General features: G+C 49.6%; 1 protein-coding gene across 5 annotated transcripts in view; it reads left to right on the forward strand.

Annotated features, from left to right (window-relative positions):
* ITGAE (integrin subunit alpha E) overlaps positions 1-27509 on the forward strand; it is a 54411-nt gene that overhangs the window by 3141 nt on the left and 23761 nt on the right. For all 5 annotated transcript variants that reach the window (XR_012492243.1, XR_002138378.2, XM_019743791.2 and 2 more), the window contains exons 2-16: positions 10428-10548; positions 17359-17450; positions 17936-18003; positions 18370-18487; positions 18704-18841; positions 19242-19357; positions 19972-20123; positions 20882-21035; positions 21659-21809; positions 22254-22321; positions 23066-23201; positions 23723-23865; positions 24201-24341; positions 24990-25214; positions 26238-26368. Coding sequence is in view for 3 of the 5 variants with exons in the window: in XM_019743791.2 (XP_019599350.2) it covers positions 10428-10548; positions 17359-17450; positions 17936-18003; positions 18370-18487; positions 18704-18841; positions 19242-19357; positions 19972-20123; positions 20882-21035; positions 21659-21809; positions 22254-22321; positions 23066-23201; positions 23723-23865; positions 24201-24341; positions 24990-25214; positions 26238-26368 (1954 nt within the window). In the remaining 2 variants the exon portion in view is untranslated. The remainder of the gene's footprint in view (positions 1-10427; positions 10549-17358; positions 17451-17935; positions 18004-18369; positions 18488-18703; positions 18842-19241; positions 19358-19971; positions 20124-20881; positions 21036-21658; positions 21810-22253; positions 22322-23065; positions 23202-23722; positions 23866-24200; positions 24342-24989; positions 25215-26237; positions 26369-27509) is intronic.

Genomic DNA, 27509 nt, shown 5'->3' on the forward strand with positions numbered 1-27509 from the left:
TGCCTGGGACACAACTCCAGACCTATGTGCAAGTGTGTGATAAAAAATCTTGGTCATTGCGGGGAGGGAGGAGACGGTGTCTGAGGTGGCCCTGAGATTGAGGAAGTTTGTAGCAACACAGATAGGTGGGGGATGGGAGCTTTCTGTGCAGGAGAAAGACATAGGGGAATCGGTTTAGGGAAGTGCAGGGTGAAGTTTGAGTGGGAGCAGAAGGTTGTCTCCTCTAATGTTGCCTGTCCCCCCCACACCTGGGACATGCTGGGCCCTTTGGTGAGGGCAGCACCTTCCCTGTACTGGGGCCCCTGTGTGAAAGGAAAGCAGGTTGCACACACACAAGCACCCCTCTAGCCCCAGACGGAGGGCCCAGTGCAGGATGCTTCCGTCTCACACATGGGGGAGTGGGAAAGGTCATTTTAGTTAGAGGTGAATGTCACCGAAATGCAGTGTTTGTGGGCAAGCCGAGTGGGGAGTGCCGCCCATGTGGGAGCCCAGCGTCTCCGACCTTCTCTGGGAGGTTGGTTGTAGGGTGTGGTGTGGGGGGCATGTGAGCAACCAGGCTGAAGGAGCTTGGACTTCTCCCTGAGCTGTGGCGTGGGAAGCCACAGCAGGTGTTGCATCGGGTGGTGACAGTGAGACTTGTGTGTTGTGTGGAAGGTGGAGTCCTGGAGAAAGGAGGCAGGGGGAAGCTGCTGCCATGGTTCAGGCCAGGGGTGTTGGGGCAGGTGAGCGCGGGGAGGAAGAGGCACTGGGGAGAAATACTTAGGAGGAAGATCAGAAAACCCACCAGGGCTTTTCCCTGTGCCTGGCACACAGGCAGCACTCAAGCCCTCTTAGTCATTGTTGGGCAGACCCTGAAGGGTGAGGCAGGGCCAGGGGCTCGTGTGGCTGAGGTTTCGGGCTGACACGCTGAGGCTCCCGTGGGAAAGACTGAGGGGTGGGCCAAGGGGTGAGCTGTTCCATGGGATGGGCGCTCTGTGGGTGACCGCCCCCAGGCCTTGTTGGCTGTTCTGCATGCCCAGGGAGGCATGCTGGGTAGAGGGAATGGGTAGAGGGCAGGCGGGTGGGCGTCAGGACACCTGAGCCTCGTCCTGGGTCTACAGCTCGCTCCTTGTATAAATTTGGGCAATGCATGCCCCCTGGGCCTCAGTTTGCTAAAGCGGAAATATGCTGTGAGAATGTATTTAAAATACCAAGTGTGGTGGGGGAGATAGGGAGAGGAGGGGCAGGCAGTGGTGGCTGACAGGATGGAGGGAGGGTCTTAGTCTGACTCAGCAGGCCCACGTGGCGGGGGACAGCGTGGGGGAGACAGCCCTGTGGGTAGTGTGGTGACAGACACTGGTTCGTCTGGGCTGTGATGTCTGACAGCCTGTGAGGGGAGTTTGGGATGGATGGCATGGCTGTCAGAGAGAACGTGAGAAGCCCTCCCTTGTGGTTATAACTTAACTTGGCACCCACACACTGAGCCGCTAGCGTGTCAGACGCTGGGTGGGGCATTGCCCCCTTTGATCTGCACAGCCCCACATCGCAGATGGGGACACTTAGGTGACATGACAAGCTTAAGGTCCTTCAGAGATTTTGTGGCAAAATGATTTAAACTCAGGACCCCCTCTGGGGCCCATGCTATTTTCTCTGAGTCTCAGTGGGAAGTGAGAAAGGAAGGGGTTAGCCGATGTAGGGACAGCCCGAGCAAAGGTTAATGTTGGGCCTGGAGGGATTCTGCCCCAGCAAGGTGACCCACCCCTGGCAGACCCCGGGCTCGGAGGGGTTGGCGGCTGTGACGGGAAGCTCAGCGAGTATGGTGACTCCCGCCACACAGGTTCTCATGCCACGCTACTTCCACAGGAGGTTCGCTAACCTCATTAGCAGCCCTCTACACCAGAGCTCTTCCCCAGCTCAGTGAGCTGCTAGCACAACTGGGAGCTGTGACCCTGCTCTCTGTTAACCAACCCCTCGAGCTTTTAATCAGGCTTTGGAATCAGACAGACCTGGGCCCCAGACACACATCCCTCTACCTCTCTGAGCCTCGGCACCCAGCGTGGTGCCTGGAAGACAGCAAGTGCTCCGGAAGAGTCAGGATCGGAAGGGTCAGGGTCGCTGTGAGTGTCTCTCTGCTCGTCTCCTCCCCGTTCCCACCCCTCAGGGATCTTGCACCGAGATCCCTCAGTTGAATAAAATGGAAATGGGGTGAGGATGGGGGTGGAGTGGGGAACAGGAATCTGGCCCATTCTGACATTTCCAGGACACCTCTTCTGGCCCTGGCCCTGTATTGAGCTGGGCTTTGCAGTGGTGGGGTCTGGGGTTGTCATGGATGACTCAGAGCAGATAACAGTTTGGGGGAAACACTTAATCACAGATCACTCTGATCCAGACAGGATATAGTCAGAGCCAGACAGTGACACCACAAGATGCTGAGGGGGCGCAGGGACCAGTGAGTTACTCTGGTGGAGAATCTGGATTGTCTCCTAGGGCAGCGAGTGCCTGAGCAGGGCCCCCAAGGATAGGGCAGAGGCAGGACAGTTGGTGAGGAAGGCATGCTGGGTAGAGGGAATGGCCTGTGCAAAGGCCCCGAGGTAGGACCTGTGCAGATGGTGTATAGGGAGTGGGGTGGAGAGGAGCTGGACGTAGCTGGAGAGCAGACTTGGCAGAGGGGGTACTGGGCTGGGCAGGGAGGTGCCACGGATGCCCAGTTGAGGAGACCAGACTTATCTCAGGAGTTTTAAATCATGTCTAAGGTACACGACAGTAAAAAGGGCAAAAGAAGGCCTTCCAGTCACCCCTTGCCAGAAGCTGGTAATTCTCACTTCTTAGTTCTCTTTGTCAGGATGCCGATATCCACTCTTACCCAGCCGGGCTGATCCAGAAACACAAGGCTGGGCAAGCAGTGGGTGGAGGAGCCTGAGTCCAAACTCCCTGCAGGCATCCTTTGTCTAAACTCTGTGTTCATGGACGACAGGGCTTCCCCTTCTCCGCCTGGGGTCTTGATCTGGAGCACTTGAGGGGCCCTGGGTCGGCCGCAGGGGATCTGTGAGCCCCCTTCACCCATCCAGTACCTAACTAGTGTAGGCCACCATACCAGGCCCTGCGATGACACACAGTCTTGTCTCTTAGGGACTGGTGGTGAGGGGACAGTCACAGGCAATACGTAAACAAGGTTGTGAGCAAGGTAATTTCAGGCTGTGAGAGAAAAGGCTTATGGGGGTACAGAGTGGCCAAGCAGGGGTCGAGGTCAGGAAGAGCTCTGGGAGGAGGTACACAGTTAGGATGAGGAGGAAGGCAGGAGAGGGCCTCAAGGCGGAGCGCTCAGGCAAGGCTAAGGTTGGTGCAAATGTGCACTTGGGGGGACTTGGGAAGGGTTCTGACGCTTCCATCAGATCTGCAAACGGTGTATGTCTCCCAGACAGGGAAGAGCTCATGGGCTGCTTACATTTTCTGCATTCTACTTTGGGGCAATCGTGTGGAGGACACGAATAACAGCTCCGGGAAATGTGGGGTTCAGGTTTATTCATTCAGTGTTTTGTTTTGTTTTGTTTAGCCCATCTTGTCCCTATTCATTTAGTGTTTTTCCTGAAAGAACCTGCAGGGAAATTTTTTCTGGTTTTCTGTGTGTTTTTTTTTCAGCTTCACCAGAATAGTTTTTGGGTTTCCCCTCTAATTTTGTGAATCCTGTGAATGATATAACTGATCATTTTCATCCTTGTGTTGGTTTCAAGAAAGTTCACTTATTTATGCATTTATTCAACAAATAATTTTATTAAGCGCCTACTGTGTGCCAGTGCTGTGTTCAGAGACAAAAGACGGGCCCGTCATAGAAAGTGCTGGCACTTGTTGATATACAAGTTAGTTCCTAAGCTCCTTCCTGGTGTGACTGTGCCGCTTTGTTTTTACACCCCTCTTGCAAACGACTATTTTCCTTCTGTCCTTTGTATGCCACCTGCCCCATTATTTTAAAGCAAGTTTTATCTTAGTGTATTGTGTATTTTTATGAGTCTTCACACATCATTCTGGGCGAGGCAGAGGTAGAAAGGGAAAGGAATAAAGTACAGATCCCCACTGTGTGCCAGCTCAGGGAGAGGCACTGGGAGTGAGAGACCAAGGAAGGGAGGTCTCCCTCAGAAACCTCTCACATTCCACCTCTTCATGGAGCCTTTGGAAGGTTGGGTTTTAATGACAACATTTTAAGCATGTACAATACCAAAGAAAATAACAACGAACCCAAGAACCCCATCACCCAGGTAACAGTTGTCAAGATTTTACCACACTGCTATGTTTATTTCACTCTCTTTTGGTTTCCTTTGCCAAAACATTTTAAAGCCTTGCTGCTCAAAATTTGGTCCGGGGACCAGCCATGGGGCATCACTTAGGAGCTTGTGAGACTTAGCATCTCAGCCCCATTTCCTGACCTATCACGTCAGAAGCTGCATTTTAACAAGATGCTGGGATGATTCATTTGTATGTTAACGTTTCAGAAGCATTACTTGAAGACAAATCCCAAATATCATGTCACTTCACCCCTAAATACTTCAGTACGCGTTTCTGAAATACGTGGATGTTTTCTCACCACAGCCACAATGTTTTTATCACCTCACGGAATTAACAATAAGTCTTTAGTATCATCTAATACCCAGTCCATAGTCAAATCTTCCTGACTGTCTCAAAATGTCTCTTTTTGTTAGTTTGCTCACGTCAAGATCCAGTCAAGGTTCACGCATGACATTTGGTTGCTAAGCCTCTTCGTCTAGAGCAGCCCCCTCGCCCATTTTTTGGTTTGTGTGTCCTTTTCAAGTCTTTGCTTTATTGCAGAACTTGTAGACCATTTCATTCAGGATTTGCATGTTTGCTTCCTCTGAGTGTGATTTGTTCTTCTATCCCCTACTTTTCCTGAAACCTGGAAGTTAGTGCTAATGGCTCGTTAAATTCAGGTTACACGTTTTTGGCAAGCATACTCTAAACAGTTCTGAGGATTTTGCCATATGTCCTGCGTTTATCTCACTCCCCTTTTTTGTTTCCTTTGCCGGAGTATTTTACACACTTGCTACTCAAAAGGTGGCCTCATTTAGGAGCTTGTTAGAAATGCAGTCTTGGGCCTCTGGGTCCTTCCTAAGGTGTCACACCAGGAGGCACATATGCCTGAGGACCCTTACGGATGCTAAGATTAACTAATGGGCTCAGGGGTGTCAGCCTACTTGTAAAGTGCTCTACCAAACTTTCATCTGGTAATTTCATCCACTGGCGGTTGTGGCCTGAGTTAATTATTATATAATGGCTTGCAAAATTTTGTTTTTGTTCTTCTGTTATTCCTCCCACATTTACTATAATAGTAATCATTCTATGTAAAGAGCTTTTTCTCACCAACGAGGATTATATGGTGACTGAAATGCAGTTCATACAGGAAAGGCAAGAAAATTGCTTACTATTTCCTTTTAATGGTCAATTTTCTGAATAAGGTAGTGCCCTCATTACTTCCAGTGGTGACCAATGAAGTATTTTTATTTCTTCTCTCTCTCTCTTTCTCAAATATCATTATGAACTCATAGAACTTTTATATTTTCAAGTGTTCCAAACACTTGCAATTATTATTTTTTAATGTAATTGTGTTTCGAAGTAGAGCGTACAAAAAAATGGAGTAATTCAGATCAATGAATTTTCACATGAAATCAAATCCATGTCACTGGTACTCATTTCAAGAAACAGAACATGGCCAACTTCCCAGACCTCGTGACCCCCTGCAGTCATTCATTACCTTACCCCCAAGGGGAACCACTCTCCTGACTTCTAATACCATAGATTAGTTTGCCTGTTTCAAACTTTATATAAATGGAATTGCACTCGTATACAGTATGTTCTGTTTTGTTCCTGGCATCTTTCACTCAACATTGTGTGCATGAGACCCATCCACCTTGCTGTAGATTGTTTTCATTGCTCTAGAGTATTCCATTGGTTAATTACCACAGTTTATTTCTCCTTTCTATTGTTGATGGATATTTGGATTGTTCCAGTTTGGGGTTATGAATAGTGAGGCCGTGAACATTCTTATACATGTTTTTTCGTGAACTTATGAACAAATGTATGTTGGGTGTGTGCCTACGAGTGGAATTGCTGGGTCATAGGTTTTGCATATGCTCAGCTTTAGTTGATACTGCCAAGGGTTTATACCAATTTATATTCCCACCAGCAGTATGGGAGAGTCTGGTTGCTCCATATCATTGTCAATTCTTGGAATTGTCTTTTTCACGGTAGCCATTCTAGTGGTCCTGTAGTGGTACCACATGGTTGTTTTAATTTGCCTTTCTCTGAAGTCTAATGAGTGCCTACTCACATGATTACTGGCGATTTGGATAATCTCTTGTGAAATGTCCTCCTTCTGTTAGCTTACATGCCTTTTTCTTATTGATCTTTAGGGATTCTTTATATATTTTGATATGAATCTTTCAACCTATAATCGTGTTGAAATATCTTCTCTCACTCCGTGGCTTGCCTTTTCACTTTCTTAACATAATGTCTCTTGATAACCAGAAGTTCTTAAGTTTAATGCAGTTCAGTTTATTGATTCTTTACATTTAATGGGTTTTTTTTGTATCCTGTTTAACAAATATTTGTGTACCCCAAGGTCCTTTGTTTTCTCTTAAAAGCTTTATTTTATTTTTTTCACAGCCCATCTAAATCCACATTTAAATCTCCAATCCATCAGGAACTGATTTATTTAAATGTATAAGAGAGGAGTCAAAATTTAATCTGTATTCCATATTGATATACAAGTGACCCAGCATGATTTTGTAAAGAGATTTTTTTTTCTTCACTGGTTTTCACCATCACCTTTGTTTTAAATCAGGTGACCATGTTTCTGGACTCTGTTCCATTGGTCTATTTGTTTGCCTTTGTGCCAATGGAATTCTGTCTTAATAACTATAGCTTTATAATAAATCTTGAGAAATGATACTGTAAGTCCTACAGGTTTGTTATTCTCCTTCAAGACACCTTGACTATTTTTGCTGTAGGCATTTTCATATAAATTTTTTGCTGTGGTTTTGATTGGTATTTCCTTGAAGCTATAGATCAATACAGTGATAATTGACAACAATATTGAGTCTTCTAATTCATGAACATGATCTAGTTCTCCATTTAGATCTTCTTTATTATCGCCCAATATTTTATAGTTTTCAGTGTAGAGATTTTTCATATTTTTAGATTTCTTTTTAAGCATTGGATTTTTTAAATGTCTTTTGTTAATGGCATCTTTTTAAATTTTTCCATTCTTTATTTGATCATTGATGGTATATAGAAGTACAGTGGTTCTTTGTGTATTGCCTCTATATCTAGTAACCTTCTTCATGTTTATCTGTGAATCTCTTGGCTTTTTCAATCTACCTAATCATGTCATCTGCAAACAATAGTTTTATTTTTTCCTTTTAAATCTTTATGTTCTGTATTTTTTTCTTTTCTTACTGCTCTAAGACCTCCAGTAAAATGTTGAATAGATGTGGTAAGAGTGGGTATTCTTGTCTCGTTCCTGATTTTGGAAAGTTTTCAGTAACTCACCATTATGAGCAATGCTTTTTTGTGGCTATTCTCAATCAGATTAAAGAAATTTCTTTCTGTTTCTAGTTTGCTACAATTTTTAAAAACCACAAATCAGTATTGAATTTTATCAGATGCCCTTTTCTGCGTCTATCATAATGATCATATAATTTTTTTTCTGTTAACGTGATAAATAAATTATTTTCAAATGTCAAATCACCATTGCACTCCTAAAATAAACTGCACTTGGTTGTGATGTATTATGCTTTTTATATATCCCTGGACTTGATTTGTTAATATATTGTTTAGGATTTTTGCATTTGTGTTCAAGAGAGAGAGCATCAATTTTCCTTTCAAGTGTTGCTCTTGTGGGGTTTTAATATCAATGTTATGCTGGCCTCATAAAGTTATTGGAAAATGTTCTCTAATTTTCTAGTCCCTGCAATAGTTTTTGAAAGATTGGTATTTCTTCTTCAAATGTTTGGATGAGTTCACCAGTGAAGCCATTTGTTCCTGGAGTTCTTCTTAAGGTTCTAATAATGGATTCAATTTCTTTTATATGGGATTATTCCGATTATATTTCTTTTGTCAATTTTGTTAAATTTTTATTTCAAGGAATATGTCCATTTCAATTAAATTGTCAAGCTTACTGGCAAAAAGTTGTATATTCTGTCCTCTTATTATTTCTTAAATGTCTTAGGAAATATTCTTATGTCCTCTTTTTCATTAATATTGATAATTTGTGTGTTCTCTTTCTCGTTTTCTCTCTTTTTCTTGATCAGTTTGCTAGGAGTTTATCAGTTTTATTAATCTTTTTTAAAAACAAACTTGAGCTTTGTTGATTATCTCTACTATAGGTTAGTTTCCTATTTCATTGACATATGCTTATATCTTTAGTCCTTCCTGTCATTTCTTTGGGTTTGATTGGCTTTTCTTTTAGCTTCTTGAGATGGAAGCTTAGATTATTGACTTTTAGCCTTCTTTTTTAACATACGTATTGAAGGCTATACATGTCCTCCAAGCACTGCTTTAACTGTTTCCCACAGTTTTGATTTTTCATATCGTAATTCTCATTCAGTTCAAAATATTTTAAAATTTCCATTGTGATTTCATATTTTACCTTAGCTTATTTATAAATGAAATGCATTGCTTAATTTCCAAAAAGTGCAGTTTTTTTTTTCAGTTTTCTTTTTTGTTACAGATTTCTAGTTTAATTCCACTAGAGTCAGAGAACATATTCTGATTTATTTCAATCTATTGAAATTTATTGAGGCTTGCATAGGGTCAATTTTGGTAAATGTTTTATGTGCACTTGTAAGAATGTTTATTTTATCATTGTTGGGTACAGTATTCTGTTAGTCAATTAAATCAAGCTTGTTAATTGTGTCATTCAGATCGTCTATATGCTTACTGATGTTTTTTGGTCTGTTTTTGTAGCTAATATGAAAGCTTTGGTAGAGCATTAAAGTCTCCCATTTTGGTTGTGAATTTTTGTATTTTTCCTCTTCATTCAGTCAATTTTTGCTATATACATTTTGAAATGATGTTATTGGATACATACAGATTTTAAATTGTTACATCTTCCTGGTGAATAAAAAATGACGTATTTGTATGTGTATATTTCCTTCTCTCATACAAAATATAGCATAGTCTATAAACCTATTCTTTACTTAATGACTTTAATTTGTTCCTAGAAATCTCTACTGCTAAGTAAAAGGCCATTAATTAGAAAAAAATATTTCCATCAATTTCAATGGAAAAATTGTGAAGCAGTCTATCAAACCCAATACCCAGACAATTTTTACTGATGGAAAATTTTATTAATTGACCAATTCAACAAGTTTATATTAAAAAACAATAATTTGAATATAAAAATACAATTCGCATATATGGTTTATTGTCATGAAGGAGGAAATGAAGACTTAATGTGGGTGGTGGAGGATGGGTGTGAGGGACATCATTACACTTCATCCCTAAACATTTCAGTATACATATCAACTACAGGTGAGTATTTGCATACAGTTCTTTTTTTCAGGTAAAATACAATGAAATGCACACATTTTAAGTGGACCATTCCATGTGTTTTTGACAAATGCACATACCTTTATAATCCAAATTCCTGTAAGACATAGGATATTTCCATCACCCCAGAAAGTTTCTTCCTGTGCCATCCCAATTAATCTCCCTCCCCCCCGCCCCCCAGGCAATATTGTTTCCTATATTAGTTTTGCTGGTCTTAGAACATGATAGAAATGGAATGGTACCATAGATACTCTTATGTAGGGCTTCTTTCACTCAGGATAATGATGTTTGTGATTCACCCGTCTTGCTGTGTGTGTCAGTTGCCCATTCCTTCTCACTCCTGAGTAGTATTGTATGAATATATCGCAGTTAGTTTATCCCTTCCCCACTTGATGGACATTTGGGTTGTTTCCAGTTTGGGACTATTACAAATAAAGCTGCTATAAACATTCTTGTGCAGGTATTTCTGAAGACATTTGCTTTCTCTTGGGTCACTTGATGGGAGTATATATGCATACCCTCACCCTGGGGCTCACAGTCTAGTTTAACTTTGATACAAAGACAGTGATGAGTATGTGCTATGGGACAGTACAGAGAAGTCCACAGAGGGTGCTGTGAGAAGGTGAAAAGTATCTGGTGGCAGAACCAGGGAAGTCCTCCTGCCGAAGGGACCTTGGTGCTGACACAATAGGAGGATCAGGGGCGCTGCGTCAACCACGCCCACATTCCAGTCCTGTTCCCATGGGACAAAGATCCTTGGGAGTCTCGCTCCTCTCATCTGTACAATGGGAATGTCGACACCACCAGACTTGATGGAATAATGGGCCTAAAGGTGCAGCCATGGCCCCGACAGGTGCCTCTCTTGTTAAATATTCCTCTTTTCCCCACAGGCCTGGCTCCCTTGGTGGCCTTCAATGTGGATGTGACCAGGACCTGGGTCACTGTCAAAGGAAGTGGGCCTTATGTGCTCAGCTCCCTTCTGCACCAAGACCCCAGAACCAACAAGACCTGGTGAGTGGGGCTCAGCAGATCTCAGGCCGGAGGACTGAAGGGTCTCGAGGGAGCCTGAGAAGGCCCCAGAGAAGGCCTTGGTACCCCACCCCTCACAATCTGGGGAGAACCTTCCTACACTTTGCAAAGGGCATGCAGGAGAGAGGGAGAAGGTGGGGGAGAGGTTGTGAGCCCCCGGCCAGTACACCCCGGCCCCTCTCCTTACCTGGCCTCTCTCTGCTCTGCTGGGTTGGGGGTGGCTGTACTTCAAAACTATTTTAAAATAAAGTGTATTAAGGCTCTTTTAGCTTGTACAGAAGTAACACATGCTCAATGTAGAAATTTTGGACAGTGACGAAAACTACTTTAAAAAAATGTTTTCCACTTAGTGGTGGCTAAGAGGCGGGCTGTGGGTCTGGTGGTCGCGGTTCAGTGACAGCGTCACTCTGTAGCAAAGTGCTCGCCCAGCAGCTTCGCTTCTCATCTCTACGGCATGCTGAGGGTTTCCTACCTCACCACGTTGCTGCAAAGACTGCTCAAGTTCAGGCACGTAAAGGGTTTAGCAGTTTCTGGCCAAATTAAAGCTCAATAACATTATCTCATATTTTAAAAATATCATCTGTACCCACCTATGAGCTAAGCAAGAACATTGTTAAATCTGACAACATTCTGCTGGTAAGGATGTGGTGAAGCAGGAACTTGAGGGAATGTAAATTGGTGTGACCACCTTGGAGAACAGTTTTGCCATATCTGGTAAAGTCGAAGGTGCTCGTGGCCATGAAGTCAGTAATTCCACTCCCAGATACCAACCCTATAAAAATTCTCAGGTCAAGGCATTTATGGTAGCATTGCTTGGAATAAAGACTGGAAATGCTCATCATGCTGGAAACGGAAGGCATAGGCTGTGAATCGTTCGATGCAACCCTTAAAGCAGGTAAAATAAATGAAATGAGTGCGCTGGTTATTAGCCTCCATGAGTCTCAAAACATATTGTAAGGGAAAAGGACAGGTTGTAGAATTATGTTTACAGCAGTCGTTCTCTCAACAAACAATTATGTGGAGTGTCTACCTATGTGCCAGGCCCGGAGGACACAGGAGTGAGCCAAGCAGACTCAAGTTCTTGGGCTCAGGGGAGACAGACAACCAGCAAGCAAGTCAAATGTGTGTTCTGTCACATGGGGAAAGCGGTGGTGTGCTGATGCTCAAGCACGTCTTTAGTTTTTTTCCCCTGCTTTGTTCAAGCGTCAAGGGTTTCCTTCATACCCAGCACACCTGAGCCATGAGCCCAGAGTCCAGACAGGCTTTGGGGCAGAGCCAGGGGAGGCACTCACGATTCCTGGCTGAGTGGAGCTCCACGTCTCCGCGAGTTGAGCAGACTGGGAGCTCAGTCTGGTGACGGTTGGGTGGGCAATGGCAGCTTCTGAAGCAGCAGCCTTCTAGCGCTGGCACTTGGGCCAGGACCCCACCAGCCAAGCAGGTTTGGACCTTTGATGGCTGTGGTTTCCTCATCTGTACAGTGAAGAGGCTGGTGACCATTAAATTTCAGTGGTAAGGGCAGGGCTCATTCATTCATTCATTCATTCAGCAAGAACTCATAGAGCATCTACTCAGTGCCAGGCAACATCTGGGGCATAAGACAGGGAAGGACACACAGTCTTTGCCCTCCTGGAGCTCCCAGGCTCACCAGGAAAACAGACCCATCAGGCGATGACAAGAGGAGTGATGATTGCTCTGGTGGACACCTCCAGGGCACTTTGGGGACAGAGAGGCAGGTGTGTCCTTCAGTCAGAGGATGTGCATCGACCCTGGGACTTGCGGGATGAGTAGGATGATTAATGTGAGGAGGCATGAGAGGCAGAAGTCCGGCTGAAAACAGCTTGGTCACAGCCTGGAAGCTGGCCTGAGCAAGGTCAAGGAACTGAGACAACGTCTATGGCTGCCGCCCAGCTGGATGAGAAACACAGTGCAGGAGGCGGGCAGGCCTGTCACCAGGTGCTGGGGACTTGTGGAGCCAGGAAGCTTCGACAAAGTGGGGTTGGTGGTGATAAAGTTGTTAGGAAGTTTGGGGCTGCAGGCGTTTAAATTAAAGGTCAGCGTTTGTCGTGGTTTCTTTTATTCTGGTGACATTTTATCGACATATGCCTCACAGAAAAATGCACACATCAGAAGCATGCAACGCAACGGATGTTCACAAAGTGAGCCCCTATGTAAGCGGCACCCAGATCCAGAGCAGGACATTACCAGCCGCCCCTGAGCCCCTCTAGCCCGCGTGCTCCCTGCCCGGCACGTTCCCTGCCAAGAGTCAACTGCTGCTCCAGCTGCCATCCCCATGAATTAGTTTTGCCTGCTCTCGAACTTACTATAAACGAGACAAACAGTAGGTACGCTATTCGGTTAGGCTTCTCTCCCTCAACATACAGTTTGTTCATTTCATCCATGGCATTGCTTGAAGCAAGGATGCTCATTTTTCTTGCCAGAGTGTTCCATTGTGTGACTAGTGCAATGACGGTGTTGGGGCAGTTTCCTTGGGCTTTTATGAATAGCACGGCCGTCGCTTCCTTTTGGTGGAGCAGCGCACTTCCCTCTGGCAGGCGTGTGCCTAGCAGTGGGATTGCTGGGTCACTACCCATGCCTTGGCTTAGCATTCTGTTTCCCAGACTCTGAAGTGCATAAGCATTCTGATTGCTCCACATGCACCCGTGAAGGCTGGGTTTCAGTCTGAGTTATTTGTGACCATCTGCTCAGCTCCTTCCCAGCTCCAGGCCTGACAGACTTTAAGACCCCCTCCCTCAGAAGCCGAGCCCAAAGGCCAGGATGATGAGGAGAGTTTGCAGCCCCTGGAGCAGAGTCCACCGAGGGGTGAGGGGAGGGGCCCCGCTGGGGTCCTGCAAACCTCCCTGAACACCTACTGAAGCAGAGGGGGGCTCATGGGAGGATGTGGTGGGAAACACGGGCAGCTTCCTGCCACAAATGGTGGAACCTGAGCTCACGAGCCTGCTGCAGGGGGCAGGAAATACACTGCTGGCCACCAGGCCACACAGAAGCAGGCTCCCCATGTGAGGATGACGTGTCCCTCTCACTCCCTCATGCTGTTTCTCCCTAAAATATAACAGCCAGGGCTGGCAGCATCATGGGTTTGGCTGCTGCAGGGGGAATGGAGTGGGATGTAAGGAAGGCCTTCCTCCAGGGGGTATGGGAATAGCCTGAGAACAGAGACGGGTTAGAGTTGGGTGAATCAATCAGATGGGCCGCACCCAGTCCAGGGTATAATGGGGTCCCTGGGTCTGTCAGCTGATGGCAGGTTCAGTTATTGTTTAGTTAGTTTAAACGTCACTCAATCAACAAACTTCGACATCAAGAGCCCACCCATCTTAGTGGAGGTGGCAAAGAGATGGGCAGCAGAGGCAACTCAGACTGGGCCCCAGGCCATGGCATTGCATGACTGTGATATGAACGGTCACCTTGGCTTTTGCAGTGCACAGCCTACACAGCTGTACATGGAGTATTTTGGGAACTCACAGTCTAAGTAAGTGGGAACAAAGGCTAGGGATTGAGGTGGCTTCCAGTAATCAGGGCTACCTGGAGGGCTTGGAGTTGCTCCTTCTTTTGGGAAGGCTTCCTGAGGAGCTGATGTTTGGGATGACTGTTTGGCAGAAAAATGAAGGGGAAAGCTTACCCTACCAAAACGTAGTCTGGGGCAGAGCCCAATTCGGAGCCTACCGTGTTTCCCTGAAAATAAGACTTAGCCGGACAATCAGCTCTAATGCATCTTTTGGAGCAAAAATTAATATAAGTCCTGGTATTGTATTGTATTGCATTGTATTGTATAAGACTCGGTCTTATAGCAAAATAAGACCGGGTCTTATATTAATTATTGCTCTAAAAGACACATTAGAGCTGATTGTCCGGCTAGGTCTTATTTTTGGGGAAACATGGTACCTCATGGGGGAGCAGGGAATCAGGTGCTAGGGCCAGAACTGAGGCTGAGGCTGGGGAGGGACCTGGGGAGAGAGGCAGGGTTGGACAAGTGACCTAATTTGGGAGCTCAGTTTCAGAACCCGTAGAGCTCAACTGCACCCACGCTCCACACTGCAGCCCTGCCCTAGATTAGTCTCCTCAGTTGCTGCCGACGCTGTCATTTCGTCATCATCCAACAAGTATTTACTGAGCCCCTGCTCTGTGTCAGGCACTGTTTCCAGGCCCTGGAATCACATGGCAAATGAGGTAGACAAGATCCTTGGGGAACTTAGAGTCTTGGGCAGGCTAGGGAGGGGAGACAGATAATAAGCATGTAAACACGTAAACAGGATACTATCAGACGTGACACATTCTGAGAAGGAAATATAACATGGTGATTTGAAGCACGGAACTGGGTTGTGAGGTGAAACTGGTTGGAGAGAGCATTTATGAGGAGGTGATAGCTAAGGCTACAGAAAGAGAATGAGCCAGCCTTGGGGAGTGGGAGGGGGGCTTTTCAGGCAGAGGGCACAGCAAGGCAGAGAGCCTGCGGTGGGAAAGAGCTGGGGGCAGCCTAGGAGCAGAAGGCAGCCAGTGTGCAGCTGGGGCTGGGAGAGCAAAGGAACGGGAGGAGAGGTCTTGGAGGCAGCAAGGGGCATGGACTCTTTTTCCAAGTGCATGGGAGGCTACCGAACAGGGGACTGACATGGTGTAAATTACAAGAGTAAACTTACAAAACAAAACAAAATAACAGTTAGGATGCTATTACCACAGATCAGGCAAGATGATGGTGGCCGGGATGATGGCGGGGAAAGGAGAGAAGAAATGCTCTCTAGATATAATTTGGAAGGAGAACCAATAAGGTTTATGGAGGGGTTTGATGTAGAGGATGAGTGAAAAGGTGAAGCACGGATGCCCCCAGGCCTCAGGCTGTAGAATGTAGTAGTTGGTGGTGGCATGTATTGCTGGGGAAAGACGGAAAGTGGCAGGCTTGGGAGGGCAAGACCATCTTTGGATATTCCAAGTCTGAGCTGCCTATTAGACAATGATTATTGTGTTAGTTTCCTGTTGCTGCTGTAATAAATTATCACACATTTAGTGGTTCAAAACAGGACACATTTATTACCTTACAGTTCTGGAAGTTCAGAAGTCTCCAAAATGGGTCTCACTGGGCTAAAATCAGTGTCAGCAGGGCTGTGTTCCTTCTGGAGGCTGAGGACAGAGTCCCTTTTCTGGCTTTTTCAGCTTCTAGAGGCTGCCTGCATTCCTTGGCTCAGGGTGCCTTCCTCTATCCCTAAAGCCAGCAGTGTAGCATCTTCAAATCTGTCTCTGACGCTGACCCTCCCGCTTCCCTCTTAGAAGGGCCCTTGTAATTGCATTGGACCCACCCAGTAATCCAGGATAATCTCCCCATATCAAGATCCTTAACATAATCAATCCCACAAAATCACTTTGGCCATGAAAAGTAGCATAGTCACAGCTTCTGGAGACTAAGACACAGATATCTCCTGTGGGGGGCATCATTCTGCTTTCTACAGTTCGGCTGGTCTGACGTCTGGTGGAGTGAGTGATGCTAGGGCCACAGATGTAAAGGCTGGGATCTCAGCATTTTTAGGGGTATGAAAGCCATGGGATTGGAGGGGATCACTAGGGAGAGTATGCTGGAAAGGAAAACAAGGGCAGAACCCTAGGACTCCAGTGACATTTAGAAGTGAGACAGCGAAGGAGCCTCCAAAGAAATCTGAGGAGTGACGAGAGAGGTAGGAGGAAATCAAGAAGGAAGTGTTTCAAGGACGAGGTGGCCACTTATATCCAGGACTGCTGAGAGGTGGAGGAAGATGGGAACAGACAGGTGTCCATTGAATTTGGCAACGTGGGGACTACTGGTGACCTTGGGTGGAAGTCAGTTTGGGGTGGGTTAAACGGGGGATGGGGGCAGGGCACACACACAGAGATGTAGATGTTATTCTTTTTCTACATAGCATGGCAATAAGTGAAGACTGTTTCATAATTTTAAAAGCTGCAGAGTGACGATTGGTGAGGAAGTGTAGACAGCACCTCATTCCTGCCCCCTCAACCCACCATAGCCACAGGATGACCTTTCAAAAGCGCAGACTAATCATGTGCTCCTCTGTGGCTTCCTACTGCCCTCGGCGTGAAGTCCTTGGACTTGGTTCACTGTTACCAGGAACAGCCTGGCACTCCCTCTTCGCAAGCCTAGGATGGGTCGTTCACACCCCATCTCAGCCAGTATGGGTAATGAGAAGGTTTAGGTTGCCACCACCTCCCTGGGCTTGGGGTGGGGGATACAATTTGCCGTTGGGCATCCCATCCGAGGTGGCCTTAATCAGGCTGAGGCGCCCACTCCCCTCACCTCCAGTTCTCACTGACTCATAGAGTAGGGACACTAGCACGCTCTTCTCAGGCAATACTTTCATGAGGCCACCTGGGGCAGGTATCCCCACCCTCTGGCAGCCATTAGGAAGCCGGCACTGCCCCCGACATAACCAACTATGCTGCCTGTAGCTCCGTGGTTTCCCCACTGCCACCAAACAGCAGTCTTTATTACAACCCATATCAGCTCATCTTGGTCAGGGTGGGCCTGCAGGAGGGAGGGGATGCATTTAACCATTTCCTGCCTGGAGCTGTGCAAAGGTAGATAGAGGTTGTGCAAATGCCTTCTGTGTTAATGCAGAATCTGCCATCCTGGGCTGGGTGTCTGCCTGCCTTCCCCACATCTAGACCTTCTCCATAGTTTTCCAGACAGGCAGCCTGTCAGCCTGTGGGCCTGGAATGGGAAGACAGTACCTGGGCAGGCAGGGAGGAAAAGAAAATCATCAACTGGCTCAACTTTGCTGTCTGTCCTCCACCCAGGCTCCTGGTCACCAGCCCGAGAACCAGCCGGGCAGCACAGCCCCTGCATCAGTGTTACCCCATCCAGGACACAATTCTTTGCCAACCAGTAGGTAAGTCAGGCCCAGCTCCAAGGAATGCTTCCAGGCCCTCCTTTCTAGGTGTCCCACTCATCCAGCCCAAACCATTCCAATGCCAGCCCCACCTAATCCAGTCCCTCCCTGCTAGATCCACCACCAGCCATAGCTCACCTACCCCATGCCCAGTCCCATCCCAACCCAACCCTAATCCCCAGCCCACCTTTCCTAACCCAATCCTAACAACGAAAATAATTCCTACAATGTATTGAGTGCTCATGCTAAGTGCTCCTTCATTCATTTTTAATCCTCAAAACCACACCATTTTACAGAAGGCCCGTGCTTGTGCTTGAAACCCCCCCACTCCACCCCACGCCCTCCCCATGCAGCTTCTAGAGGCTGCTCTAGAGGCCAGCATTTTCGCAGGCGGCCCTGAGCAACGTGGCCCTGTGCCCTCTGACCTTGGCTCCAGGGTTGCCTTCCTGCAGCCCTCCCTCCTTACCTGGGCTTAACTGTTTCAGAGCGTGTCCCCATCCCAAAGGGGAGGCACCGGGGAGTGACAGTTGTCCGGAGCCACCATGGTGTCTTGGTGAGTATGCACAGGGCAGGAGACAGGAGGGTCTTGGGGAGGCTTGAGCTGCCGTGTGGCGAACCAGCATTCATACCAATCCTGATGGCAGGTTAATTCTCAGGGTTCAGCCCAGCTGTCTCCCTGGTGCCAACTCCAGGGCTGACCATGGCTCTGACCCAGGTCCTCCATGTGACTCAGCACACTGGGTCAGGTGCCAACCTCAGCTCTGACCCCGGCATTGACTCCTACCCCCGGTGAGGCATGAGCAAGCTGTTCCTGCATCCGCAGCCTAATTGAGGCACTTGGTTCTGGGTAGCTGAGACTAGGGGGCTTGGGCTGGGGGTGGCTCAGGTTTCACCCCTCCGTTTCTCCCCTTTCCTCCAGATCTGCATTCAAATGGTGACCCGGCAGCCCAAGAGCCTCAGCTCCGAACTCACGGGCACTTGCAGCCTGCTGGCCCCCGACCTCCAGCCCCGGGCCCAGGTCTCCTTCTTCAATGTTGGTAAGGATTGGATACTCATTGGCCTTGGACAGCTCTAAAGAGGTCTCCAAGAAGAGACACCAGCTCACTGCGGGTGCAAAGGGACCCGGAGGCCCAGAGAGGGCAAGGCAGGCCTATGTCCCCTGTGAAGGGAATCAAGGCAGAGCTAAGTGTGGGCTTGCCTGGAGGTGAACAAGGAGGCTGTCTGATTCTGAGCTCATCCATGTTTTTTTAAAGAAAATCTCCTGGATCCTGAGGCACACATGGAAGCTGGAGACTGCTACAGGAACAAAAAAGGCAGCACAGAGAATACCGCCAGGCGGCGCCGGGCTCTCAATGTGGAGGAGGAAGAAGAGGAAGAGGAGGAAGAAACTGGTGAGAAGAGACAGATCTGCCTTGCTCCCAGACACTGTCAGAGCTGATACCTAGGCTTGCAACCTCCAGGTGGGAGATGTGCCTCGATCTGGCAGATGGGGAGCAGTGTCTGGATTCTACTAGCCAGTCCCAGCTCTGCCCCATTCCATCTTACAGATGGGGAAACTGAGGTCCAGAGAGCAGGAGTGATGGGAGTGACTCCCAGAGAATCAGAGCCTGAGCAGGGTCTGGCTCTGCCTCTGAGACAAAGGTTTCACTCTTGAGAGCTTCCCCGACTTCCTCCCTGAATTGAGCCCTCTGGGCTTGAATAGGGTGGGTGCCCTACAGGACAGGATGTGCTGCCCTCACTCCTGCCCCAAATTCCATGCCCACTCCCGACCTGCTCCCTGTCTTGGCCCAGGCACTGAGATCGCCTTCATCCTGGATGGCTCAGGAAGCATTGACGACCCAGACTTCCAGAGAGCCAAAGACTTCATCTATAACATGACAAACAACATCTATAAGAAGTGCTTCGAGGTGGGCTTCCCTGGGACCTGGACTCACACAGGCTATTGCTATCTATTGCTGTGCACACACCACCTCAAACCAACCACGATTGGTCTGCTCACAGTACTGTGGGTCAGCGATTTGGGCTGGGCTCAGCTGGGCGGTTCTTCTGCTAGTCTTGCCTGAAGTTTTTCCCTGCAGCTGCAGGTATCTGGTTGTGTGATTCGGACTGGATGGCCTAAGATGACCTCACTTGTCTGGCCATGTGTCTCCACCATGTCAGCTCAACGTTTTCATGGCTGCAACATTCCAGGCGGGCAAGACCCAATGCATACCAGCACTTTTCACGTCTCTGATTGTATCCCATTTGCTTATACCCCATTGGCCAAAGTAGGTCACGTGGTCAATATGAAGCAGAGCAGGGCTACACAAAGACATGGATTCAGGGAGAAGTCTGAGATTCACTGGGAGCCATTCCTGTCATACCTTCCTCCATAGAGTTGTTTCTCTGCTTTAGCATTTCCTGCTGCCCAAGACGGGGAGGAATGAGTGAATTCTCCCCCTGCTTCTAGGGGGAGCCATTCAAGGGCCTTGGGCATTTGCTAACCTGCTAACCTCCTTGTCCCTGGGCCCCTCCCTTCCAGTGTAGCTTTGCCCTGGTGCAGTATGGAAATGTGATCCAGACTGAGTTTGACCTTCGGTACAGCCAGGATATGACAGCCACCCTCACCAGAATCCAGAACATCACTCAAGTGAAGGGTGTCACCAAGACGGCCTCTGCCATGCAGCACGTCCTGTGAGTGTGAGGGCAGCAGGAATTGCCTGAGCACCTGCTGGGTGCTGGCTGGCAGCTCTGCCCAGAGGCGCTGCAGTGTCAAGCCTGGGGAGGTGGCTGGACAGAACTATCAAGGGGAGAGGATCCGGGTTCTAGCTCTTCCTTGGCAAAGAGGAGAATTTGATTTCTGTCCATCCAGCCTTGGCTGATAGATGACACCCCAAAAATTCTCCAAAAATTCTTCCAAAGACTCCTCTTACGAGTGGTGGTAGTACATAGTGCTGACAGGACTGGGCTCAGCATCCAGGCTGCCTGGTTCCACAGCCCAGCTCCATGTAAGATCTTGGGCAAGCTGCCTAACCTCTGTGTGCTTGGTTCCTCACTTTTAAAATTAGAAGAATAATAGCACTTGCCTTATAGGATTTTGTGAGCATTAAATGGGTTAAAGTATGTACTGTGCTGACAACAGTGCCCAGGACATAAATGCTTTGTAAATATTAGCCACTGTTATTAATGTCATTATTATTCCCACACGTATGCACAAGGAATAGGGACTCTTGCCATATCCAGGGTGGGGTCAGAACACCTATGCCACAGCCTCACCTCCACCCAGTCCTACTGTGTGCCACAGGGAGCATCCCACCCCTCGCTGGGTGCTTGCTGTCCTGGGAGTGCTCCTCAACCCTTTCCGGTTCTAAAACAGGTCCGTGAATAAAATCTCCCCAAGCTCATCCATCCCTCTGGCAAAGTTCTTCTCTTCCTTACTCTCCCCTACTTAGAGACAACATCTTCACGCCAGGCCACGGCTCCAATAAAAAGGCATCCAAGATCATGGTGGTGCTCACGGACGGGGATATATTCGAAGACCCCCTCAACCTCCCAACTGTCATCAACTCTCCAAAGATGCAAGGTGTCGAGCGCTTTGCCATTGGGGTAAGAGCTAGGAGCAGGGGGACACCTCCTGACCCGGTAAAGCTTGGGGTGGGGAGGTGACACGATTCTTGGTAGGGGCTTCTGTCCTGTTCACAAGCACTCGCCAACTTCTTTTCTCCCAGTCCCCATGTCCCATGGTGCCACTCTTACCCCCACCTGGGTCTTCCCTCGGAAGGCTCATTTCCCATTGTGGGCACAGCTCACTTGCCGAGCAGTGATGGGGAGAAGTGGACACTCAGGGAGCCCACAGGAAGGATATCGGGGGGGGGGGGGCAAAGGGGTTCCTGGAGGAGATGGTGCTGAACTGAGCCTCAGAGGACAAACAGGAGTGGCTGGCCTAGCACACAGGGAGGCAGGAAGTGCTCTGCAGGCAGAGGAAACAGCATGTGCAGAGGTGAGAAAGGGCCTGGTGTGTTCAGGAAAACACATGCAGATTGATAAAACAGGAGCCCAGAGTGTGTGGGGGGAGAACAGGGAGCAGGGAAAGAAGGAGGCAGGTGATGGAGGGCCCTGAAGGCCAGGTGACAGGCCTCAGTCCTCTCCCTGGGCCTGGAGTGCCCTTGGGGCTTGGGGGCCAGCCAGCCCTCATGGTGCTGACCCACTGACTTGGGGCCTCTGTGCAGGTGGGAGAGGTATTTAACAAAACCAAACCTGAGAAGGAACTGAAGCTGATCGCCTCAGACCCCGATGAGACCCATGCTTTCAAGGTGACCAACTACACAGCACTGGATGGACTGCTGAGCCACCTGCAGCAAAGCATCGTTCGCATAGAAGGTGAGGGCTCCAGGGGCCCTGGCCTCCCTGTGGCTGCCCTCTGGGCGTTCAGCAGGAGGCCCAAACCCTGCACTCCAGCCCCATCCCTGTCCTACCTCTCTGTGGCACTCTGGGCAACTCCAGCCACCTCTTGGAACCTCAGCTGTTCTGTCTCTAAAAAGGCAACAGCGTCCCTAGCCCTCCTCACTTCCCCAGTTTTCATGAAGCTCTGATGAACTGACCTGGTGCTGGATAAACAAGGAGCTCCCAGATGAGGAAACCGAGGCCCTGAAAGAGGGAGGAAGCTGTCCAAGCCCTCTGCTAGTAGCTGTTAAAATGGGACCCAGGTCTCTACTCTCAGCCTGTTGCTCATCCCATCACACCAAACCTGGCTGGACCCTTCCCTGGCTTGGTTTCTCCCTTCACCTCGCCCACAGCAGTCTCACTTGGCTTCTTGGCTTCCAGGCATGGTGGGAGAGGCCCTCCACTACCAGCTGGCACAGATTGGGTTCAGTGCCCAGATCCTGGATGAGGTACGTGGCTGACTAGCTGTAGAGGACGGGCCCCCGGCACCACCCAGAGGTTCAGCGACCCCTGGCCCACAGTGCAAGGCTCTACCCTCTTGTGGTGATGCTTCTGTAGGAACAAATTTAGGATAAAGGAAAACACTTCTGCTTGGTCGCCCTAATCTGGACCTCTGAGGGAAATAAAAGAAAGGCCATATTTATTACTGGAGGTTGTCTTACTCTGTATGCTCAAGGGTTAAGGAGTTCTGCTTAATGCAGATGAGTAACACAGGCTTGGCCCGGCTCAGCTTGCCGACCAAGTTGCATACTTCTCCCCACTGGAGGCACTGTTCCCACAGATGGGCTGAGATGCAGACACTCGGCCCTTGTGCGTGGTGGAAGCAGGCGTACACCATCACTCGACCCAGGTGGGCCTTGTGTGCCAGGCCCAGGCTGGGCAACCTGCAGAGAAGGGGATGAGCGCTATTTTCTCAACCATACTTCTTTTCATCTGGGCCCCAGGTCAGCTTTCTGCTCTGGGGCTGGTTGGTACTGGAGGGACAGCTCCTCTGACAGAGTCATGGGTACAAGGCAGGAACCCAGTGTTTGCCATCTCACCTTCCTCCTGCATCACTGGGAGGTGGGAACGGGGCCATTGGACGTCCCTCTCCCCGCATCAAGGTTCACTGTGCTGGCCAGTAGACCTGAGGCCTCTGTGGTTGGCCCCAGGTCCCTCCCGCTCAGCTGGCCTCCGACCCTTGTTCCCTGCAGGGGCAGGTGCTGCTTGGTGCCGTCGGGGCCTTTGATTGGTCAGGCGGTGCGTTGCTCTATGACATGCACAGCCGCCGGGGCCACTTCCTGAACCAGACGGTGGTGGACGCCAAAACTGAAAAGTACAGCTACCTGGGTGAGGGCAGGGTCTAGACGGGACACTGAGGCTGCACTAGGCTTCCTAGTTGGGAACGGCCCTGATTGGTCACATGGACTGAGGGACGGGCCCTGGTTAGGGACACTGGTGCTGAAAATGAGGGTCTCCTGGGTGGGGACAGGGCCTGCTCAGTACCTGATTCTTGGTGTGGGCATGGGTGGCTGCCTAGAAAAACAGGGCCTCACCATTATTAATCGTGTGGTGGGTGACCCTTCACCCCTCCCTTGGTCTTCATATACTGGGTGTGTGACGGGGTATATTTTGAGCGAAGCTCTATATATGATGAGAGAAGCTCTGTGTGGTGGGGCACAAGTGTGTGACCAGCGACAGTGGGTTAAGCGGGAGTGCTTCCTGATGCCAATTTTTAAAAAGATGAGAAAGACAGATTCCCATGTTGTCCTCCTGCCCAGGCCACTTCAAACGCCTGGCTGGGAAGGTGGGGGGCTAAAGGAGTGGCCCAGTGGGAGCTCCCCATCGTGACCACACCGCTCCTGCCCCAGGTTACTCGGTGGCCGTGCTGCATAAGGCCTGTGGCCTCTCCTATGTGGCGGGGGCTCCACGGCACAAGCAGCGTGGGGCTGTGTTTGAACTCCAGAAGGAGGGCAGAGAGACCCACTTCATGCCAGTGCTGGAGGGAGAGCAGGTACCTGCTGGAGAAGGATCCTGGGACCCCCCCCCCCCATTATTACAGATGGTCGTCTGAAGGCCCCAGAGGGAAAGGGATGGGCTCTAGGGCACATAGTAGGTTGGGGACTCAGCCTGGGCAGAACTCAGGCACAATGCAGGCCTCTGCCCTGGTTCTCCACGTCTGATTGCCAGCAGTTTCCCCTGGGTGGGGGATCAGGCTGCTCAGCAGCCTCCTGTGTCACCCTGGAATTTGATGGTCTAGGAGAAGCAGAAGCAGGGATTAGCCTTGCTGAGGGGTGGAGGAGGGGGGCTCCAGCATTCCCTGTGAACTGAGTTCTTCCTGGGCTGCAGTTGGGGTCCTATTTTGGCTCTGAGCTGTGCCCTGTGGACATCGACATGGATGGAACCACAGACTTCTTGCTCGTGGCTGCTCCGTTTTACCACATTCACGGACAGGAAGGCAGAGTCTACATGTACCGTCTGAATGAGCAGGTGGGACAGTCTCCATCTTTGCAAGCTTGCTGTGGCTGTGGCTATGCAGCCTGGTGCAGAGGTGACGGAGGCTGGAAGTACCCTGGCCCCAGCAGTGATGGGTTGGTGCTCGGGTGGGTGGCAGCCAGATGGGGGCAGCTGCTCCATTCCTTCCCACACCCTACTTTCTCCCTTTCCTCACCCTATCATCTTATATTGATGGTGAAAACATCCCAAATAGCGGCAAGGTGACAAAGCACATTTTGCCTATGATCTCGCTTGTTTCTCCAGTAACTGTGGGAGGTAGCCGTCACTCCCACCTTTCAGGTGACGAAGCTGAGGCCCAGTGATAATGAAACTTGCTCAGGTTGGCATAGCAAGTGTGTGGTAGATCCCAGACTAGAACCCAGGCCTCCAAATTGCCAGTCCAGTGCCCCTAACTGCAGGAGCAGATGGGGCAGGCTCTGGTTCTGAGCTGCAAGGCAGGAGGACCCCAGCTTTACCATTTGCTCCCTGCGTAACTTTGGGAAGGTCCCTTGCCTTTTCTGAGCGTCAGACTCCCTGCCAGAGAATCCAAATCCACAAGTCCAGTGAGCACGCCTCCCAGTGAGCAATGGGGTGGGCACCCTGCATCGCTGTCCTGGGCTAAGCTCCCTGTTTGCTTTACAGGATGGCTCCTTCTCCTTGGCACGCACGTTGAGTGGGCACCCTGGGTTCACTAATGCCCGATTTGGTTTTGCTATGGCAACAGTGGGGGATATCAGTCAGGATAAGCTCACAGATGTGGCCATCGGGGCCCCCCTGGAGGGCTCGGAGGCAGACGATGGCTCCAGCTTCGGCAGTGTGTACATTTACAACGGACGCAGGGATGGCCTCTCTACCAGCCCCTCACAGGTGACCCGCAGGGCTCTCTCCTGCCTCTACTCTGGGGCTCTGACTTCCCCAGATACTATGGCCTGAGCCCCAAGTCAGCACCAGTCCTAAGGGCCAGACAGCACCATTCCTCAGGGGGTTGGGAATGCCCAATGAAGGACAGAAGTCACTCAGGCTGATGGGAGTTTCCAGGCCAGGGCCTCACCCAGACCCTTCAGGTGGGGAGAGAGGGTGTGGCAACATCTGTCTACTTCTCTAACTTGTATCTCCCTCCTTCTTTGGCATTCCCAGCCTGCCTCAGATCCTGCTTCTGCTTTTTCTGTCCCTTCTCTGGCTCCTGTTCTCCATCCAACCCCTCCGTGCCTTAACTCTCATCCCCCAGGGCTCCACTGCCAATCTCTCAAGGTGTATCTCTTGTGGGCACTTTGCCCTGTCTCCTAAGCTTCTTCCCGTGTGTCCAGCTGCCTTCTGAGCACCTCACCTGGATGGTCCGGAGGCATCTCATTCTGATGCTGCCCAACCAAAGCGTCCTCTTACCCCCAGACCCGCTGATCCTCGGGCCCCCTTCCCTCTTCCCCACAAATTTGGGGTAATCCCGGACACCTGACACCTGGCACAGCCAGTCAGCCTCTTTGTCCTAAGGATTATAGCTCTCCCAGCCCAGGCCCTCCTTCTCCCCCACAGCCCCTGCGCCTTCCGCTTCCTTCCGGTGTCTGATTAGACACGCCCACTCCACGCCCCAGCCCCACCTCAAGCCTCCTTGCACCCACCTTGCCTCCAGTTCCCTCCGAACTGGCCCCTGGCTGTTTCTTCTACCACCCTACTCTGCCCACCCCCTGCTTTCCTCATCTCCCCTGTTAAGGCCCCACCTGCCCTTCAAGGCTTCATTCAAATGCCACTTCCCCTGGGAAACCTTGCCCTGCTCTTTCCAGTTTCTAAATTGAGGGCTCCCTGGGGTGGGGGCCGAAGCGCATGTGTTGATTTGAATCAAACCCAAAGGACTCCCTTTTCCCTCCCCCACGCCTTGTGTTTCTCCCTCCTCAGCGGATCAGTGCCTCAGCGGTGGCCTCAGGACTCCAGTACTTCGGCACGTCCGTGCACGGTGGCTTCGATTTCAGTGGTGACGGCCTTGCTGACATCACCGTGGCCACCCTGGGCCAGGCGGCTGTGCTCTGGTAGGGGTCTGCCTGCCTTCTGGGGCCCCAGGCCCCAGCCTCACCTACTTGCCCTGCCTAAAATGACCCCTTGAAGACACCAGGCACTGATGGGAGGTGGTTAGGGCCACCAGCTCTGGAGTCTGCTCCTCTGGGTTTGAACCTCAGCTCTCCCTTAGCAGTGTGAGTTGGGCAGGTTATTGACTTGTCATCCCAGTGTTTTCTCCTATTAATGGGAGTAATAATAGTGCCTATCTCAGAGTTATGAGGATTAATTGAGAGTCTCTATGCAAAGTATTTAGCATAGTGCCCCGCGGTGGCTGCCGTTATTATTGTCGTGAATTTCAGAGCTTCTGTGCTCTTCCCTCAGTGAATGATCAGGTTCCATGGCTATAAATGAGTGGAAGGAGCACCCATCTGCCCTGTGCTCCCCACGAAGCCCCAGACTTGGCTGTCAAGTCTGTACCCCTTTTGGCTTGTTGCTCCCAGGTGCCTCCAAAGTCAACATGTCTAAAAGTGAACCTCTTCTTCTCGCCTACCCTTCATTGTCCCCCAGCCGGCCCCTCCTAGGCTTCCCACCTCAGCATGTGACACCGTTTGTTCGGGACAAAAACACAGGAATTATCTTTAATACCTCCTCTCCTCTCCCGGCCTCCACCCATCAACATATTTATGTTGGCTCTGCCTCTTCAGTGGCTCCCACTTAGGGTAAAATCCAAATTGCTTACCATGGTCTATAAAGCTCTCTATGGCCTGCCCCTGCCTCCCCGTCTCCTGTGACTACGACCCTCTGTCTCACTAACTGTGCTCTAGTCATGCTGACCTTTGTGTTTCTCAAACACACAAACCTTATTCCTACCACAGGCCCTTTGCACTAGCTGTGCCTTCTGCCTGGACTGCGGTTCCTCTAGTTCTTCACATAGCTGGCTCTTTCTTGTTAACAGCTCTCAACTCAAATTGTCTCCTCATTAGTGAGGCTGTCCCTGCCACCCAACCTAAGCCTCTATGACCTTATCCTATTTCGTTTTTAATCATAGTGTTACCTGTTCATAGTATTCATCCATTTCTTCTTATTATTTGCTTGTTGTCTGTTGTCCCACTAGAGCAGGGACTTGTCTCCCTACTGTATTCTACAGACTCAGAATAGCAGTGGGCACAGTAG

This window comes from Rhinolophus sinicus, linkage group LG15 (genome assembly GCF_036562045.2).
Source record: "Rhinolophus sinicus isolate RSC01 linkage group LG15, ASM3656204v1, whole genome shotgun sequence".
In the NCBI taxonomy this organism is placed as follows: domain Eukaryota; kingdom Metazoa; phylum Chordata; class Mammalia; order Chiroptera; family Rhinolophidae; genus Rhinolophus; species Rhinolophus sinicus.